The sequence below is a fragment of the Dendrobates tinctorius genome, unplaced genomic scaffold (genome assembly GCF_039654945.1).
Source record: "Dendrobates tinctorius isolate UK_male_01 unplaced genomic scaffold, ASM3965494v1 ptg000176l, whole genome shotgun sequence".
In the NCBI taxonomy this organism is placed as follows: Eukaryota; Metazoa; Chordata; class Amphibia; order Anura; family Dendrobatidae; genus Dendrobates; species Dendrobates tinctorius.
In genome coordinates this window covers 476104-497394 of record NW_027361843.1, presented here as the reverse complement: position 1 = coordinate 497394, position 21291 = coordinate 476104, and the positions used below count along the sequence as shown (strand labels likewise).

At 40.9% G+C, this 21291-nt stretch overlaps 1 protein-coding gene across 2 annotated transcripts in view; it reads right to left on the bottom strand.

Annotated features, from left to right (window-relative positions):
• Positions 1-3939: 3939 nt before the first annotated feature.
• PHTF2 (putative homeodomain transcription factor 2) overlaps positions 3940-21291 on the bottom strand; it is a 205396-nt gene continuing 188044 nt past the window's right edge. For both annotated transcript variants that reach the window (XM_073551406.1, XM_073551407.1), the window contains 2 exons: positions 20442-20567; positions 3940-14256 (listed from right to left, as the gene is read on the bottom strand). In XM_073551406.1, the coding sequence (XP_073407507.1) occupies positions 14236-14256; positions 20442-20567 (147 nt within the window). In that variant the 3' untranslated portion in view covers positions 3940-14235. The remainder of the gene's footprint in view (positions 14257-20441; positions 20568-21291) is intronic.

Below are 21291 nucleotides of genomic sequence, written 5' to 3'. Positions count from 1 at the left end.
TTTTTGTGGAGAAAATGATTTTTTAATTGTACCGCTGTACGTTATAAACTTCTGTGAAGCCCTTGTGGGTTCAAAGTTCTCACCACATATCTAGATAAGTTCCTTGGGGGGTCTAGTTTCCAAAATGGGATCACTTGTGGGGGGTTTCCACTGTTTAGGTACATCAGGGGCTCTCAAAACGCGACATGGCGTCCGATCGGAATTCCAGCCAATTTTGTATTGAAAAAGTCAAACGGCGCTCCTTCCCTTCTGAGGTCGGCCATGCACCGAAAGAGTGGTTCCCCCCCACATATCAGGAAATCAGCGTAGTCAGGACAAATTGCACAATAACTTTTGCAGTCCAATTTCTCCTGTTACCCTTGGTAAAATAAAAAAAATTGAACCTGAAGTATTTTTTTTGTGAAAAAAAGTTAAATGTTCATTTTTTTTTAAATATTCAAAAAATTCCTGTGATGCACCTAAAGGGTTAATAAACTTCTTGAATGTGGTTTTGAGCACCTTAAGGTGTGCAGTTTTTAGAATGTTGTCACTTTTGGGTATTTTCTATCATATAGACCCCTCAAAGTGGCTTCAAGTGTGATGTGGTCCATAAAAATAAAATGGTGTTGCAAAAATGAGAAATCGCTGGTCAATTTTTTAACCCTTATAACTTCCTAACAAAAAAAATTTTGGTTCCAAAATCGTGCTTATGTAAACATGTGGGAAATGTTATTTATTAAGTTTTTTTGTGTGCCATATCTCTGTGATTTAAGGGCATAAAAATTCAAATTTGGAAAATTGCGAAATTTTCAAAATTTTTGCCAAATTTCCATTTTTTTACAAATAAATGCAAGTTATATGACTGAAATGTTTACCACTAACATGAAGTACAATATGTCACGAGAAAACACGATAAGAATCACTGGGATCCATGGAAGCGTTTCAGAGTTATAACCTCATAAAGGGACAGTGGCCAGAATTGTAAAAATTGGCCCGGTCATGAACATGCAAACCACCCTTGGGGCTTAAGGGGTTAAATTTTGTAATTCTATAGTCAGACTAGTAGCAGTAGCCATACTCCTGTATCTGTGGCCTCAGCTCTGTGCCTCTAAAATGTTTGCACCACAAAACCAGATAGATGATATAAACTTCATAAAAAGCAAACAGCTTACAGTAAAAACTAAACGGTTACCATATTCTGCTCCTGTAGCATTGTTACACTGCTCCCACGCTGTCTCTGCATATTCACACGGCCTCCGCTCCCACGCCACCCGACAGCCACCTGACAGGCTCGCGGCCGACGCCATCTCTGCATACAATGCGCATGCGCCATAGGTCGCGTCTCCCTTATGCTTCTTGTGCTCTGGCTGTGCCCTGACCCGGAAGCACCTTCGGACCAATGGCAGACCAGATGGGGCCATACCAGGCCGCTTTTCCCAGAGGGAGTCGCCTGATCATTGTTACCTTGCACACTGGGCCCCGCTTCCTCCTTTGCTCTCTGCAGCCCCTCGGTGCCGTCCTCGGTGTTTCCTGCAGCAGTCTTGCAGCCTGTCTTCCCTGCAGTATTCTCAGTCCTGCTCCAGTGTTCCTGTTTCCTCCTTCTCCTGCCCTGTTCCTGTGTTCCAGCCTACTCCAACCCTGCCTCCAGTGTTCCTGCTCCACTCAGCTATCCACACTCCTACAGTCCTACTCCAGCCCTGTTCCTATATTCCTGTTCCATCCTACTCTAGTCCTGCCTCCGGGGTTCCTGTTTCATCCAGCTATCCACTCTCCTACAGTCCTACTCCAGTCCTGTCTCCTGTGTTCCGCTCCAGCCATCTCTCCACGTTCCAGCCTTACAGTCTACACTTCAGTCCCACACTCACACTCCAGTCCATCCTGAGCAGCCCCTCTCGGTACCGGCTACTGTGGTACTTGAACCCCTGGGCCAGCTCCTAACGGTCCCTGTATAGGGGTCGGTTCCACCTGGCAGCTCGCCCGGGGCCCCTCGGTGCCACGGTCCAGAGGGTACACTCCTGGAGATTCCGGCTCCTGACCACCCATGCTAACAAGCATAGGGACAACATGCCCAAGAATATGCACAACAGTGGAAATATAGTCATTTAAAGGTATGTTCTAAGGAAAACAAGATGCTTACAAAAGGTTTAAGATTGTGGATGTGTGCTATAAGGTACATTGGTTTTATTTTTAGAACAATAAAAGATTTAAATGAAGAACTAGAAATGATTTCTCAATATACTTTTTACAACCTTGGTTTGTTTTAAACTAAAGATCTTTACAAGTTTTAGAATGGGCTATAAAAAATAGCCTACGTTACTTTCCTCAGTACCAGCTGCTTTCCTAAGTAAATAACTTATTTTCAGATTTCAATGCATGGTCCTCAGGATTACTCGGAATCCAATTACGCATAAATAACAGTGAATGGTAAGGAATTCAGGTAATTTAGTCCAATTTTTTTATATGAAATCGTATGATAAAAAGTAATACTGTAGAGCTCCGTGATTTTGTATATGGCCTTAAAAAAAGAAAAAATAGGGCCCACACATCTTTAGTATTAAATTAACACGCAGGTACAAAAAATTTGCTATGTGTGCAACATAAGAACATATGCATACATGATGTGTCAGCACACTGCTACTAATGAATACATGAACTCCAATATTGGTGTAAACGTTTAAGGCGTAAGGTACTTAGTGTTTTTATTAATCACAGAGCTTTTTTAAAAAATTAAAGAGCGCAAAAGCCATCCAACCATATAAAAGGTGTACCTCAATATGGATGGTCCCCATCGCTGGAGTTTTCAATGTTTGCAGCAATATTGGAGTTTATTAGACCCTTAATCTACACACCGTACCCAGGCAAGGTTTTAAGTGACAGCTGTGTGCGTGGTTTCCTTTTCACATCCCCATTCAGATGAGGCCTGGTTTGGCACATGGAGAGTTAGGACATTATTAGTAGGGATCATCCATATTCAGGTACACCTTGACATGGCTGGAAGGCTTTTGGGCGTTTTGAAAAAAAAGAAACGCTAACAAAGTACCTTACTTTTTAAACGTTAACAGCAATAGTGGATTACATTAATCACAGTGTGCTGATGTATTGTGCATGTACATTTATATATGGCCTTGTCATGGCATGCTACCTCATCTTTAAACAGGCTTATGACATTTTTAATTTGCTAAAAACAATGGAAACAAGTTCTCGGAGATGATAGAATCGTAGAGTTGGAAGGGACCTCCTGGGCCATCTGGTCCAACCCCCTGCTCAAAGCAGGATTCGCTAAATCATCCCAGTCAGATGTCTGTCCAGCCTCTGTTTGAAGACAAGAGATGATGAATCACATTTCACTAGCAGGCTGCCTTATGAATCTGAAGGCCCCAAACACAGACTAATGTCTGCTGAACACACAGATATCGATGGATTCGTCAGATAATCTAATCTGTATGGGGGCACCAGCCAACTGATGGTTGAAGGAGATGTCAATTTGGCAAGTCCAATTTCAGACTGCCGATTACATTGTTCTTCTGGAGATAAGCTGCCTACCGACTCGGAAGCAGGCGGCCATCTCATAGAGAACACAAGAGTTGCTCAGTCAATCAAGTGATTCAGCGTATGGCAAAAATTGATTAAGATGGCTGTAGCCCGAAGGATCCTTTAGCCGATACCCATTTAATGTGTTATGGGCCCTTAAGTAGTATCCGAGTTTCTGGAAAACTGACCAAATGACATCGTGCCTATTGTAAAATTTGATGGGAGTCTGGATTACGGCATTTGGATTTTCCATTGAAATGTAATTTAAATGCTACAACAAAAACATTTTTCACTATGTCAGTGTGTTACAACTTTGTGGGAACAATTTATAGAAGCTTTTTTAGCTGGTTACCACTTTTAAATAGGCAAACACAAGTAAGCACCAATATCTGTGTAAGAGGCTCCCAATAAATAAACATCACACAATAATGTTTTTCATGGTTTTATTTAATGTTAAGGCTTTACAGCATTTTCCTTAACTGGTGGTTTATTCACACATTTGTTTTTAAAATATATAATTTGTGCAAAATGTAGTTCAGTGAATGCTTGTACCTTAGTTTGAAAAACGACTTTATAAAATGGTTTCTATCAAGATCGAGAACACTACAGACACATAAAAGAATTGCAGCACATCAACAAATCAGCATGTAGTCCGCCCTTTCTTTCCACTACTCACAATGCACTTTGGTCATTAACAAGTTATAAAAGAAAAATGTATTTTGTAGTGTTTGTGTGAACGCACAAGTAAGGACACAGTACTAGATATGGATGACATACATCGGCATTCAACATTATTCAAACACTAGATCTCCAATCTCATATTTTCAGTCTTTAAAGACTGGCTTCCCAGTATGGGATTTCAATAATGCTGGTTTGTAACAGTGCCGACCTTATATACAAAGTCAAAACCAAGACATACACTTATTGCAGCCAACACTGCTTCTGGAAATGTGAAACACTATAGCAATACCTAGAACAAATAGAAAACTAGTTTTGAGACTTATTGCTAATCCTTTTGTATCTGGAACATGGTTTAAAGGATCAAATTATTCCGGAATCCTTGAAGAGCGATAATTTTATCTGCAAGTTTTCCCAAGAGCAATTTTAAAAGGGACACCATCACCTTTCATTCATAAATACTTCACCCATTGTAAACACTCCTATATCCAACAACTCTTACATAATTACGTACCCCAAATATACAGATTAACATTTTCATTATTAAACGTCTGTCTGTGCCTTCAGTCGTGCTGCCACAATAAATGAGAAATTGTGTTTATAAAAGTGATCTGTTAACTGGGGATCCAGTGAAGTGGGATCATTCATTACCCATCCTTCTGCTAAGTCTTGGGCCGGATTCACACATTCAGTGTTGTATACTTGAATGGAGTGGTAGGGCACATGCAAGACCTTTTGTTTGCGTCACTCAATTCGCACTGGACGGGTTCTAGAAAACCAATTCACCTTTCAAAATTTAGAGAATTAATGGAAAGAGCACAAATTTCATGAAACCACAGTAAAGAAAAACAAAAACCCAGCAGTGTGATTAATAAAAATGAAGTTTGTTTTTATTTAGTCTGGAGATCCCTTTAAAGATCAATTTCCAGAAATTAATTCATTGTAACCCAACGGGTATTTTTCCCATTTCTTACCATTTGCCGCTTTACTTTTTAAGTCTCTGCCCTGCAGACTACATCTAACAATACCTGCTAATATCCTCTGACCAGTACAATCAAAAGCGCGTCATATTGCACACAAAAAATGATACATGTTTGATAAACTACTGAATGTACTGTAGAAACTAATTCCTTAGTTTATAGTGAAGGATCAGACAGAGATTTATCATGAATGGACTTTTAAAAGTCTACATTGCCATTATATATGCCAAAAGCTTTGCATGGTGTTTGCTAAATTTAGTGCATGTTTAGCTATAACACTTCTGGTTAGAGTTTTTTCTTCAGTTTTTATGTCCCACCACACATATTAAAAAGTTGCAATTCATATAATTGGATTGCACTTATTTGCTTGGCTAATCAAGTCCACTTTCCCAGTCACAAAAAATGCCAAAATTAGCAATTTTTGGGTGTAAAAATGTGCAACTTTTTGACCCCAGAAAACATACGCATTGACCTTGATAAATTCTCACCCCATAGGTTACACTGATGTCTCATCAATGATTGTCTCAGAAATCTAGCACTCCGTAGAGCGTCATACAGTTGTGGCCAAAAGTATTGACGCCCCTGCAATTTTGTCAGATATTAGTTTCTTCCTGAAAATGATTGCAAACACAAATTCTTTGGTATTATCTTCATTTAATTTGTCTTAAATGAAAAAACACAAAAGAGAATGAAGCAAAAAGCAAAACATTTATCATTTCACACAAAATTCCACAAATGGGCCAGACAAAAGTATTGGCACCCTCAGCCTAATACTTGGTTGCACAACCTTTAGCCAAAATAACTGCGACCAACCGCTTCCGGTAACCAACAATGAGTTTCTTACAATGCTCTGCTGGAATATTAGACCATTCTTCTTTGGCAAACTGCTCCAGGTCCCTGATATTAGTACGGTGCCTTCTCCAAACTGCCATTTTTAGATCTCTCCACAGGTGTTCTATGGGATTCAGGTCTGGACTCATTGCTAGCCACCTTAGAAGTCTCCAGTGCTTTCTCTCAAGCCATTTTCTAGTGCTTTTTGAAGTGTATTTTGGGTCATTGTCCCCCTGGAAGACCCATGACCTCTGAGGGAGACCCAGCTTTCTCACACTGGGCCCTACATTATGCTGCAAAATTTGTTGGTAGTCTTCAGACTTCATAATGCCATGCACACGGTCAGGCAGTCCAGCGCCAGAGGCAGCAAAGCAACCCCAAAACATCAGGGAACCTCCGCCATGTTTGAGTGTAGGGACCGTGTTTTTTTCTTTGAATGCCTCTTTTTTTTCTCCTGTAAACTCTATGTTGATGCCTTTGCCCAAAAAGCTCTACTTTTGTGTCATCTGACCAGAGAACATTTTTCCAAAACGTTTTAGGCTTTTTCAGGTAAGTTTTGGCAAACTCCAGCCTGGCTTTTTTATGTCTCGGGGTAAGAAGTGGGGTCTTCCTGGGTCTCCTACCATACAGTCCCTTTTCATTCAGACGCCGACGGATAGCACGGGTTGACACTGTTGTACCCCTGGACTGCAGGGAAGCTTGAACTTGTTTGGATGTTAGTCGAGGTTCTTTATCAAACATCCACACAATCTTGCGTTGAAATCTCTTGTCAATTTTTCTTTTCCGTCCACATCTAGGGAGGTTAGCCACAGTGCCATGGGCTTTAAACTTCTTGATGACACTGCGCACGGTAGACACAGGAACACTCAGGTCTTTGAAGATGGACTTGTAGCCTTGAGATTGCTCATGCTTCCTCACAATTTGGTTTCTCAAGTCCTTAGACAGTTCTTTGGTCTTCTTTCTTTTCTCCATGCTCAATGTGGTACACACAAGGACACAGGACAGAGGTTGAGTCAACTTTAATCCATGTCAACTGGCTGCAAGTGTGATTTAGTTATTGCCAACACCTGTTAGGTGCCACAGGTAAGTTTCAGGTGCTGTTAATTACACAAATTAAAGAAGCATCACATGATTTTTTGAACAGTGCCAATACTTGTGTCCACCCTCTTTTTTATGTTTGGTGTGGAATTATATCCAATTTGGCTTTAGGACAATTCTTTTTGTGTTTTTTCATTTAAGACAAATTAAATGAAGATAATAATACGAAAGAATTTGTGCTTGCAATCGTTTTCAGGAAGAAACTGAGTATTATCTGACAGAATTGCAGGGGTGTCAATACTTTTGGCCACAACTGTATATGGCCAACCAATTGTTTAAGTCAAGTTGTGTTTTATAAAAGGCTCAATAAAATGTACACTCCCAGATTAGGAAACTCAATGATAGTGAATGGATCCTTATTAAATAGGTTGTTAACATGATGGACATAGACAGTCCTTTGGTGCTCTTTGCCTTGCCAAATAAACTGTTTATATTTCCAGAAATTAAGATTCAGCACTACAAGTTCATTCGTGAATGGCATTGCTTACTGTCGAAACTTAGATTTTAGTTACAGCTGTATATAAATAAACCTCAAAACGTCAGTATGTCCTATTCCTGATGTTCTTGGTAAAGCTTTTACCCTGTGGATCACTGCATGTGAAAACCACATGGTTTATTTTAACATACAGACCCATAATGTCAATTTGTCTTCTGCATGAAGAAAACATTTTGATGCACGGTCTACAGTCTAGGAACAAGGTATAGAGAAATGCTAAAAGGTGGCATAAAATAAGTCAAGCAGAGAGATGAGCACAACGTTCAGGAAAGTCACAGCTCACAACCTTTATTCACCAATACAAGTAATGTTTGGCCACATATGAACTCCAGGAAACATGAATAGTTAGAAAGCTTGTGACCTCGACTTTCTACGAGTGCGGTAGTCATCTTTCTGGCTTATATTTTCTGGCTAACTTTATCAAAGACTGTGAAACTGGTCAAATACTGGACAAACCTTTAACAATGGCGCAAGGGTGCTGTGTACACCACAAAAAATAATGTTCACTCAGCACAATGGATCGCTCAGGTTTTCTGATATAAACAAGGTCTTTCTGACGCTTGGACAAAAATTTGAAGGCTGTTGCTAATTGGTTGCAGCAGTCACAAAATTGTTTATAGCAGGAGACCTGCTAGGGACTCAGGGCTGAGAGTGGAGCTGGTCTAGGAGGCAAGTATAGCGTTTTTCAATTTCAGTAGCAGTCTTGGGCCACTAATAAGAGATTACTCACTAGTGGACAACCTCTTTATGGTCTTACTAAGCTTCGGTCTTGTGATACCTCATTACATTTTCACAATAAAATACACAATCGTGACTGATCACATTATAAAAGAATGTTCGCTTCTGGGTCTGATTTGAAATATTCTGAGGTGTATTTCCACTGGAATCCATGGTAGAGATTGGGGATTGACCTTCAGATTTCTGTGATTGTTCTGCGCGTGACCTAGCTCATTTCAATAGGGTTAATCTGCGTTCGGCTACTACTTATGGCTTCTAGGCAGAAGCCACATAAAAGGGTCACATGACACTTTAGCAATTTTGAAATCCGTGGCAAAAAAATCTGCACCTATATAAATGGCAACTCAGATTAACCATTAAAAATTGGAAGAAGTTTGCAGGTTATTTTCACATGGAATTTGGTGTGGAACACACAAAATCCATCTGAAAAAAAAAAACCTGACGCTATGTAGTCTATGAGTAAACGTCTAGCTAAACCACCACTGGGTCCAGCATTATAAGTGGTAGAACTAATATGCTCTTCTGACTTTTGAAGACCTAACAATCGCCCCGTTCCTGCATGTTTGAAAATTGCTTTTTATTTTTAGCAATAAACTGCTATTCCTACATACAGTAGCTGCCTATAATTATTTTATGCTTTTCTTGGTATTGCTTAGATGCTGGTACAAATTCCTATTACGTGGAAATGAGTTATGCCAAATTGTTATTTTGTTTGACTTCAAAGACAATACTGCAAAACAGAAAATGCAATAACTTTACTGAAATTCACCCTTACAAATGGGGACATTTAGATGAAACACTGTACAATTTGACATTTTTGGCACTGACAATATCCTGAACCTATTTATGGTGTAAATTAAAGAAAAATAGCTTACATTTTACCCCCAAATAAAAGTTAATACTTAAGAAAAAAAAGAAAACATTTACTTAAGACAAAGAAATACAGTAAATAAATTGTTGACTTGTGTTGGTATAGGTAGAGGCCACATGCTAGTAAAATCATATTGGGGAAATGGCATAAGCCAAAAATTAGGCAAACAAAGCTTTTAAACAATAAAACACTACTAAATATCTACAAATAAATGTAACAGTAAAAGGTGCAGGGCTTCAAATCCACATTACTGCAAATAGTCACAAATACCAATACACAACCTACAGAATAGTAACCAAGAACAATTATTGCTTTAATGACAGCTTAATAGGAAGCAATGTGAGCAAAACCATCAGTGGAAGGTGAATTAGGGGGGCTATCACAGATTTGTTTCACAACTTTGTTGTCCAGTTCTAATAGACCATTTTGGTAAAAAACAAAATAAGAGACAGACATGATCAAACCTGTGTAGTCACCCGTTAATCAAATGCTATGCACAGCTATACATATGGACTGTGGTTAGCCAGAAATCGGCAAAATACAAAACAAGTTCCAATAGAAGTAGAAGCTAAAAAGGTTTTGAGAAAAAAAAAAAAAAAAAGTTTGTTGGCCCGTGTTTGCCCCCTCCCCCAAATTAAATAAACCCCTCAATCAGCCAGTTATTAAAACTGATATGTTGGAGGCACAAAAAATGGGCAAGACTAAGGATCTGAGTATTATTAATGATTATCAAAATGTGATAGATCATTTCCTAAACAGCACTTTTGTGTGTTTTTTTTTTGGTAAGCAGTGATCAGTGCTGATAAATTATATACATCTCCAAAGAAGGAAGGCGAGACAGTGAACCATGGTTATAGGCATTCCAAGCCCAATGATGCACATGGAGGAAAAAGCTAGCTTGTCTGGTGCGATGGGCTTCTGTAGCATAAATTGTTGAAAAAGTTAACTATGGATATAATCTAAATGTTTTAGGTCACACAGTGCATTGCAGTTTGCAGAGAATATCTCTACACAACCAGAAATTGGTCTAAGTGTCAATATTGAACCCTATCCACTGCCAAAGGCACCTACAATGGGTACACAAGCACCAGGACCGGGCTATGGACAAATCTTAAATCATGGATTTCTTTCCATCATGAGTGGCAGTGTACAGCGCATACATGGGGTAGAGATATCACCAGGGTGCACCATGAGAACAAGGCAATCTTGTGCAGGCAGTGTGATGCTGGGAAACCTTGGTCCTGACATTTATTTGGATGTTATGTTAACAGGGTTGTCCAGTACAAGTCTGTGGTCACTCTGTGCGACTCCAAACTTATGAATCTCAGCAGCGCAGAGTGAGTTTGAGCCAGGACCGGATAGAATGTATGCATTAGGCTGCTTTTACACTTACCGTGTTTTTGCGGGCCAAGTTTGCGGCCACAATATCAGCCCGCATAAATTCCACGGTGCGCCGTACGGCCGTATTTGCAGCTATGATAAAAGATCGAGCTTGCTCAATCTTTTTCACGGCGTACGGACACGGCCCCCACCTTTTTTTTTTCCCAGTACTATTTCAATAATATTGGAAAAATGAAAAACGGCGATCCGCAAGCTTTTTTGCGGTCCGTTATTGCGGCAGACCGTAAAAATTGCGGCGATACGGCCTGCAAAAACAGTGATAAGTGTAAAAGTAGCTTTATAGATACTCCCGGCCAGAGCCCATCCAGTGGGTGAGGCTTCATAAGGAGCGCTGCAGCCTCTGGTCAGCCACACCCATTGGACGGGTGCGCTACTAGATTGGGCATGGCTTTGCTCAACAGAGTCCTTTGCTCAACAGAGTCCCGGCGAATGCTTCAAGCACACAGTGCATGTGTTGGGGGATTCACAAGTCTGGAGTCACACAAGGTGACTGCAGACTTATTGATTTGGACCGGACAAACCTGAATGGTCCAATAATTATGCAATAAAGTAACAAACAAAATAAAATCTGAACCTCCCACCCTGTCTCTGTAATGGACCTATTATTTTATAACTGCTTTTTTTGGCCTATAGGCCGCACCCCAGATTTAGCGGTCATAAACTAGGAAAAACATATTTACCTCTAATTAAAACTTCCATGGCAGTGTAAAGAAAAGGATGAGTCAAAACACCAATTTTAATGCATTTCTGTACATGAGGTCCTATTTCTCCTGATTGTTTTTCTGCTGCATGTATACTATACGCACTCATAAGCTTTAAAGCATACAAACTCTACACGCAGTACACACACACACAGCTGATACATACACACACAAGTTCAGCTACATGTGCGCGCACACATTTGTCCTACATACAAAACACAGCTCGGCTACATAAAGACACACACACTGATTTTATGTGAAATGAAAACACTACTGCATTTTGAAGTTCCTTCCAGGAATATGATGGCTCACATGATCTTAAAGGTCCTTCAAATAATCAGAAGTTGAAGTAATAGTCCTGGTAGATTCCTCTCCTGCTCTGCATGATCTGATTGATCAGCGACTGGCAAGAGGAGAAAAAACCTGCGCCGCTGCCTAGTTCCTCTCGGTGATTGTGAAGGAAGCAATGTCAGGGTTCTCCACAGTTATATCAAGCTGCCTCCGGACTATAAGACGCCTAACGCTATTCAGCCAGATTTTTTTGTTTGTTAAAAAAAAGTCTTTTAGTTCAAAAATATGGCAATCTGATTAGTTGTGGTAATGCATTTCAATTCTCCCAGTTTAAACCATTCCAAAAAGTGACTACTTATCTTTTTATCACCAATATTATTTGTAGCCTCGTCCCTTCATTCAGTATACCCCACACCCTCAAGTGTATGCTGAGAAATTAAATGCAGACAATGGCTCAGTCACAGGGCAGTACATATTAAGCTGTATGAGCCAATGTAGTATACAAGATGCCTGGGCATTTGTACCGAGCAAGCACTGTTTACCTTATGTGGGATGCAAATTTTCTGAATACATCCCAAACAAAAAGGACATATTGCAGTGACCTAAAATGTACTAAATTCGCAATCAAAATACTGAAAACAGTGTAACACAAGTGTGACCAGAATCTTATTTCACCATCATCAACCAACAGTAATACTGCAAGTTTTAGTGACCTATTGATTCAAGACCGATGTTATTTACGCCAGTCTTGATGTGGGGTTGTGGTGGAGTCAGATGCTCCGTACACATTAACAAGTGCAAGCCAAAAGTTGCAAAATATTTACACAACTTAAAGTTGGGCAAAGATTTTGCAACTGATGCCTGAAATTTTGATGTATCAGGGCCAATATCGATAGGGCAGCAACCTGCAACACTGAAAGCGATAACTTTTTAATAAGTAATTATTTTTTAAAGAGAGTCACTTTTGATATAATTTGTGATCAGGAAGTTAATATCACAAATCTGCCTGTAAATGTGCATTTGTTGCTCCTGAGATTTTTCTTCTGCTCATACCGTTTACAGAAAAAATACAAAGAAATGTCATTAGAAATAATTTCGGATAAGGAGTTATCCAAGTATCTTGGGCGTGCTCGGATAATAGAGTCCCTGCAGCTGCCTCTTTTGCGGCGGTTAGGCAATCCCCGCTTGTATTGTGGCTGTCTGACAAACAGGCAATCATGGCATGTGTTGCGGCTGTATGACAAACCGACAATCAGGGCATATGTTGCGGCTGTCATAGGGTGACATTATCTTTTGTTCAGCACAAAAGATCTTTCTCGGCAGCGCATCGTCCTGTGTAATCATGACTCATGCAGCGGAGATCAATGGCAGTAAAGAACATTCAGTGTGCAAGTAAGGGTGTAGTCCGCCTGTGTAAACAGGATATTAAAGTTGCTTTTCAGCAATCATTTAGTGCCGTGGATTGATGTAAAACACAACTTAAAAAGTGTCTGCTAGCACTGCTGTCCACCTGTCTGCTGAGCTACTACTGTGACCTGGAGATAGTTGATCAGTACATGGTATAGGTTCTCTCCAGGTCACAGTGGGGCAGCTTCCTACTGATGGGCCATAATCATTACCACCCTGGACAAAATCAGTGTGATTTGACAAGCAGGGTTATTTGGGGATCTATTTATAATTACATTTTCTCTACTTGCATTTTTTTTTCTATTTTCAGAGAACCCCATCCACGTAAAAAATATAACACAAAAACAATCACAAGACAATCCTGATGTAGATTGAGTAACTAACCTAACAATTAAGAGATATTAGGTTTTGAAACAATGGTAGAAACACTTACCTGAACCAACAACATAAACACTTTCTAAGAAATGGGGCTAAATCATGAGGTATGGTAAAGAAGGCTAGAAACCAAACAGTGATAGCTCCCCCTGAAATCCCCTACCAAGTTTTGGTCAACAATCCAAATATTAAATTAGGAAATAATCAACTTCATATTTGTAATGCCAAATAAAATGTAACGGTTGACGCACTCCACTTTACTCTTTCCATTGATACATTTCTTATGTAACAGGACCAATTAGCTTCAGAAGTTCTGTATATTGTATCATTCAGCTCGTCATAGCTTGAGAAAACTGCTCCAGCCGCTTGAACTTTTCTAGCAGTTGACAAAACCGAGGAACAATGAAACTTGGAGGCTTAATTCCTCAAATGATGACAACCTTTGAATGTCCGATTGTGTTGTATTTTCCCCTTTTGTATTCATGCCGCCACTGGATTTTCACACAACCAAGAGGGCAAAACCCCTCATAACAATTACACATGCATCAAACTTAGGCTCTCCAATGTCTGCAGAGGCTTCTCTAAAGAGGTGCTGGTTGCCTTGCCTTGATGAATAGAAGCACGATCTACCACCATAGGCTAAAATAATAGAAAAATAAAAAAACAACAAACACTGACAAGGTAAAATAAATAAAGAAATTGCACAAGTCAGTCAGACGTAAACACTTCAGTTTTGATAACCATGTCTTGCCATAGGCCTCAGTTTCCGGACATAAGCACAGTAACCACTGAGAGGCAGCTTATTTTATGCCAGAAATAGTGCTCCACAGAACTGGTGGAAAATCCATCTGTTCAGCATCATGATTTGATCTTCCATAACTAGAAAGAAAAGTAAAAATAAAAAAAATTACCAAAAAGAAGAATATAACCATAATAAGTTTTTGGTTTCTACATTTTGCATTTGGATAAAATAATAACTGAAATGTAATTAGAGAAAAATCTTTACCAGTTTTTAATCATTTTATTTGTGCTTTTGACCATCCAGCTTCTTGACAGCTGAGTGACTAGGCTTTTTACCTGATGTGGGGTTAGTGCTGTACACTATAAAAGATGCATTTACACTGCACCATTATTGGGAATGAACTTGTCTCACCATAATCTTGCAGTGTAAACAGGCTGCCGATGTCCCAGCGAACAAGCAAAACACTTATTCATCAGGTGAAATGATCTTTTGGTTTACTTAAAAGATCATCATTCAGGCACAATCTATTACTGATTCTTCAGTGGTTCTTATTAAGGGTACCGTTACACCTAGCGACTCACCAGCGATCCCGACCAGCGATATGACGCGGTCAGGATCGCTGGTGAATCGCTGGGTGGTCGCTAGTGAGCTGCCACACAGGCAGATCTCATCTGCGACATCGCTGGGGACGGGGGTCGCTACTTACCTGTCAGACGAGGCGATCCTGCGTCCTCCCGCCCAGCTCCACGCGTCGCTCGTCGTCACAGCAGGAAGCCCAGCAGGAAGTGACCGACGAGAAATGATCCAGGAGCTTCTCGCGCGATCAGCGATAACCAGCGGGGGAGCCGGTCGGAGGTAAGTATCACATGCAGCGATATCGCTAGCAATATCGCTGCTACGTCACAAAATCGGTGACTTTACAGCGATATTGCTAGCGATATCGCAGTGTGTAACGGGGGCTTAAGGCATAGGTATATCAACACTAAGGTGCCAGTGTGAGGAGGGAGGTCAGGAGCTGAACTCTCTCCACATGTGGTTGACATTGGCTATATTACATAGCCAGCATCTGTGTCTAACAATAGCGGCTGACGCGGAGATCTGATCACTTCTATTTTCCATTTAAATATCGCTGTCAATGTCTGACAGCAGATCTTTAAATGGAGTGGTTTCTGGTGTCTGCATGCACCAGCTCCCAGTGACGCAATCGTGGGGAACCGATGACTTAGGGTACCGTTACACTTAGCGATGCACCAGCGATCCCGACAACGATATGGATCACTGGTGCATCACTAAGTGGTCGCTAGTGAGCTGCCACACAGGCAGATCTCACCAGCGACATAGCAGGGGTCGGGGGTCGCTACTTACCTGTCAGACGCAGCGATCCTGACGTCCTCCCGCCCGCGTCCACGCGTCGCAGGAAGCCCAGCAGGAAGTGCCCGACGAGAAATGATCCAGGACCTTCTCGCTCGACCAGCGATAATCAGCGGGGGAGCCGGTCGGAGGTAAGTATCAGACATTGCGATATCGCTAGCAATATCGCTGCTACGTCACAAAATCGGTGATGTTACAGCGATATTGCTAGCGATATCGCTATGTGTAACGGGGGCTTTACTCTGGCAGCTGAGAACCTGATGAAGACCGCTGTTGTTGCCATCTTGGTACTCCGATGAAGCTCAGCCCATAGGTCACAATTTTCACCAAACACCGCATACTATTGTAGATGAGAGCTTGAAATACAGCCTTGGTGTGATTTCAGTGGAATAGCTTTGCCTGTCATTGTACCAGTAATAGGTGGCTCTGGGTGTCACTAATGTGAGTGGGGCAGGAGTTGGATGTGGCTCTCGACCCTCTCTCAGAGCTGAATGTAGCTCGCGACCCGCTCTCAGAGCTTAATGAGGCTCTCAAGGTCAGAAAGGTTGGGGACCTCTGGCATAAGTGATCAGACTATAGGAGGTTTAAATCCCTTAAAAGGAATCTGTCAGCAGGTTTTTTCTACCTCATCAGAGAGAAGCATGATGTAGGCAAAGAGACCCTGATTCCAGCTATGTATCACTTAGCTTACTGGGTGCAGCTGTTCTGACAAGCGTTTTTAGATTTAACAATGCAGAAGAGCTGAGGAAGCAAACCCCGCCCACACCAGGCTCTGTATTCATAATGTCCATAGACAGTGAGGTGACATCACAGGAGGGGATGTGTCGGACTAACATACATGCGTTGCTGTATCCCAGCAATGATAAGGTCCTGGAGCTAAAACATTCATTGTAAGCAAACAAAACCATGTAGTTTGTCAAGAGAGGTATTGCTGAAACCTGTGTTTTAACCCCTACCTCATGCGATATTCAGCAAACACCTGCTGACAGTTTTCCTTTAAAGCAAACCTGTCAGCAATATTTTGCTCAGTAAACTACAGACAGTGTCAGGTCGGCGCTGTTATACTGATTAAAATGGTACCTTGGTTGATGAAATCCGTTTTGTGACTGTTTAATCTGTATTTGTAGTTTTTAGTTAATGATATTCTCGTGCTCCGGACCCCCCGTCTTTATGTGGTGCTCTGCTTAGATATGCACGTTTATGGGCTTATGACAGGTCACTGATCCTTCAGTGACCTGCCCGCTATTTAACATACTGCATATACTACTGAGTAGTTAGAAAAAAATTAAACTTCATCAAAATGGCACCAGCGTTGTAGCATGATACATGCCTATATGCATTTATGCTTTATACCTATACATGCCTATACAATTTTGGGGTAAAAAAAAAAAAAAAAAAAAAATTATCCTCATCAAAATGGTGCCAGCGGCGGCACTTGTGCAGTAGCATCTACTGCATTCCGATAGATGCTACTCCACAAGCACCACCGTCATTTTACTGCCGCCAATTTTTTTTCCTCAATCTAAATGGCACCTGCGCATGCACAGTAGAATCGATGGCATCCTGATAGATGCTACTGTGCAAGCGTCGCCATTTTGCTGGAGAAAAAGAACAAAACATTTTGCTCCATCAAAATGGCGCCTGTGCCATTTTGATGCAGCAATTTTTTTTTCCTTCAGCAAAATGGAGCAGGTGTTTGTGCAGTAGCATCTATCAGGATGCCATAGAGGCTACTGTGCAGGCATCGCCATTTTGATGATCATTTTTGTTTTTACTCCACCATAGTACAGGCATATAATCTGTGTTCCAAATTATTATGCAAAAAGAGTTTAGGAGTGATAAGGTTAGAATTTTTTTGTCATTTAAACTCATTGATGGTGATGTGTTGTCAGGGCTCTTTATATCACTGAAAGCAATTGCAGATACCTGTGCAAATTAGTTTGGCAGGTGTGTCCAAATAAAGGCAAGACTACTTAAGAAGGCTGTTCCACATTATTAAGCAGCCTACATTTTTTGCCAAAATGGGAAAGAAAAAGGATGTGTCGGCTGCTGAGAAGCAACAAATTGTGGAGTATTTAGGTCAAGGCATGACCACAATCAACATTGCCAAGACACTTCATCGTGATCATCACACAATCAAGAAGTATGCAGCTGATTCCCAGCACACACGTGTGCGTGCTGATAAGGAAAAATTGAGGACTCTTTCCAACAGGCAATTGCGTCAGTTTAAAAGAGCAGCTGCAAAAATGCCTTGTCATAGCAGTAGACAAGTTTTTGAAGCTGCTGGTGCCTCCAACGTCCCACGAACAACAAGATGCAGGGTCCTTCAGAGGTTTGCAGATGTGCGTAAGCCATCATGTCGACCACCTCTATCCACTGCACACAAGCAGAAATGGCTCCAGTGGGCCAAACGATACATGAAGTCTGACTTCCAAACTGTTTTGTTCACCGATGAGTGCCGTGCAACACTCGATGGTCCAGATGGATGGAGTGGAGGATGGCTGGTTGATGGACACCCCATGAAAACACGGCTAAGGCGCCAACAAGGAGGAGGTGGAGTAATGTTTTGGGCTGGAATCATGGGGAGAGAGAGTGTCGGCCCCTTTAGGATCCCTGAAGGGGTAAAGATGAACTCCATAATCTATGTGAAGTTTCTAAAACAGCACTTCCTGCCATGGTTCAAGAGGAAGAACCGTGCTTTCCGCAGCAAGATCATTTTCATGCATGATAATGCACCGTCTTATGCTGCAAATAACACATCTGCATCTCTGGCTGCTATGGGCATAAAAGAGGACAAACTTCTGGTGTGGCCACCATCTTCCCCTGACCTCAACCCCATTGAGAACCTCTGGAGCATCATCAAAAGGAGTGTCTATGATGGCGGGAGGCAGTTCACATCTAAGCAACAGCTCTGGGAGGGTATTCTGTCCACATGCAAAGCAATTGACGCACAAACCATCCAAAAACTGAAATTCAATGGACGAGAGCGTTCAGAAGCTTCTTTCCAACAAGGGGTCCTATGTGCAAATGTAACATCACCTAGAATAAAGTTTTGACTTGAAAACTGTTTGATTTCATTTTGTAATAAGCTGATAATGCTTATAATTTCACAATTGACCATTTTTTTGTTCAAAATAAAAAGGTTAAAAACTCTGCTGTGCATAATAATTTCGAACATGCATTTTGAGTGTTTCTTATTTTTAAAAATATACTGTTTTCATAGGCAGTTTGTTCAAAAACATTGCAATTATACTAGAATATTAGATGACTGGAAAATAACAATGACTGCAATTCATATAGGTAATTTAGAGAAAATATGAGGAAATATTTTTTGCATAATAATTTGGAACACAGTGTAGGCATGAATCATGGTACAGCGCAGGTGCCAACATTTTGAAGTTATTTATTTATTTTTTTTAAACCCACCATAGTATATTCAGTATGTAAAATAGAGTGGCAAGTCAGTGAAGGATCAGTGACCTGTTATAAGCCATACAGATGAAGATGAAAGCAGAGAGCCACACGAAGCCCTTCCTCCCCCCTACAGGCCGGCCCGAAGCACCAGAATCTCATTAACGGAAAACTACAAATAAAGATTAAACAACAATCAGAAGACGGATTTCATCAACCCAGATATCATTTTAATCAGTATAACGGCACCAACCTGACAGTGTCTGTAGGTTACTGAGTACAATCCTGCTGACAGGTTCGCATTAAAGGGAATAAAAAATAAAGTTTTAAATATACAAAATTTAAAAACAAAGATTAAAAAGAATATACGGCAGACACCATAAAAAGAAAAAAATTCCAGAATTGCATTCTTTGGTTACCAAACCTTCCTAAAAAAAATGTAACAAATTGCTATCAAAGTGATGCATGAACCCCAAATTGGTATCAAACATCAGCTCACATATAGAAAAAAAAAGCAGCCTGTACATAGCTCAATCGACAAAAAATAAAGCATGTTACAGGTTTCGGCAAATGGCTATAATTATGTCACTACTTAAAATATTGTGGTGCCCTGTAGAATCCAGTTTCCAGACTTTTTCCAATGTATGTCCTAAAAACAAATCCTAACACACAATAGCGGAATTAGATTTTTTTTCTTTCCACAATTCCATCCCATTTGGATTTGAAAAAAAAAAAAAAACCGCTTGTACAGCTACGACTGTGTAAAACTAAAAAATAGTTATGGCTCTTAAAATAAGGGAAGGGAAAAATGCAGAGTAAAAATTATTATTTGCTGAGAAAGTAATGCGTTAAACTAGGTCTACCTATATAAACACATTGTTAAAGAGGTAGTCTACTACTTGGACAACCCCTTCTCAATCCATACGTTTCCCACTTGTAAAATAATAGAACGTATACTTACCTCTGGTGCTGATGCGGCACCAAATGTGTCGGCCCTGGCTGCTCTCTCTTCATTTGGGTTTAAGTCATTCATTCAAAGGAGGGGAAAGTGAAGCCAATGGTGAGTGGCAGCAGTGATTGCATGACATAACGTCACACTATCCCAAGAGAGCCAGTGCCAACATCACTGGAATGGTGCTGGGAATGGAGGAGAGGGTACGTGCTATTATTTTGCAAGGGGGAAACAAAGGGATTGAGAAGTGGTTGTCCGAGTAGCAGACAACCCTTTTACACAGCAGCCGATCAGCAAACAAGTAGCCGATCAGCGATTGTTCAATGACTCCGTTTGGCTGATATAAACACATCTTAATTCAAATCTTTTACTTCTGCTACCTCTCAAAGCATAGGCAAGAGAGATGGCAGCTTACATCCTCCCTGGTTTCTATTAACTATTACGATGCACAGCTTTGTTACATGTTAATTTTTAGGGGGGTGGGGTGGAGATGACATGCATTATTGATTAATGCCAAATAAAAATCAATAAGTATTATTTAAAGGCTAGTCCCAGAAAACTGGAGAGTTCTCCAAGTAAGAAGCTTACCTTGAGATTAAATCCCAGTAGATCACTAATAACACCCGAAACAGCAGATAAAATAACCACCTGAGTGATATTATACAGTAAGGGATTCATTGTCAGACCGTATAACCTAAAGGGACTGTCCAATTCCTTCAAAGGAAAAAAAAAAAGCAAGTGAATTAGAAAATCAGCGTAAAATCAAATGCCAACATTAGAATTAGGCTATGTGCACACGTTGCGGATTGTAAGCGTTTTTCGTCGAAAACGCTTACATAACGCAACCCATTGAATTCAATGGCATTCCGCAATGCTGTGCTAATGCTGCTATTTTAAAAATATGCAGCATGCTCATTCTTTGTGCAGAATCGTGGCGATTCCGCACACATAGGAATGCATTGATCCGCTTACTTTCCGCATGTGGCTTTGCTCACCATGTGCAAAGTAAGCGGAAAATGTGTGGATGGTACCCAGGGTCTGGAGGAGAGGAGACTCCCCCTCACGTCCTGGGTACCATATCCCTGTTAAAAAAGAGAATGGAAATAAAAAATCGTGATATTCTCACCTTCCAGCGGGCCCCGCAGCCTTCCCATTCCTTGCGATGCTCCCGGCAACTCCCGTTCCCAGTGATGCCTTGCGACAATGACCTGTGATGATGTAGCGGTCTCATGCGATGCTATGTCATCTGGGGTCATTGTCGTAAGGCATCGTTGGGAACGGGAGATGTGGGGAGCATCGCGACGATTGGGAAGGCTGCGGAGGCCGCCGGAAGGTGACAATATCACGATTTTTTATTTTTCTATTATTTTTAACATTCTATCTTTTTACTATTGATGCCGCATAGGTAGCCTCAAGAGTAGAAAGTTGGTCACACTTG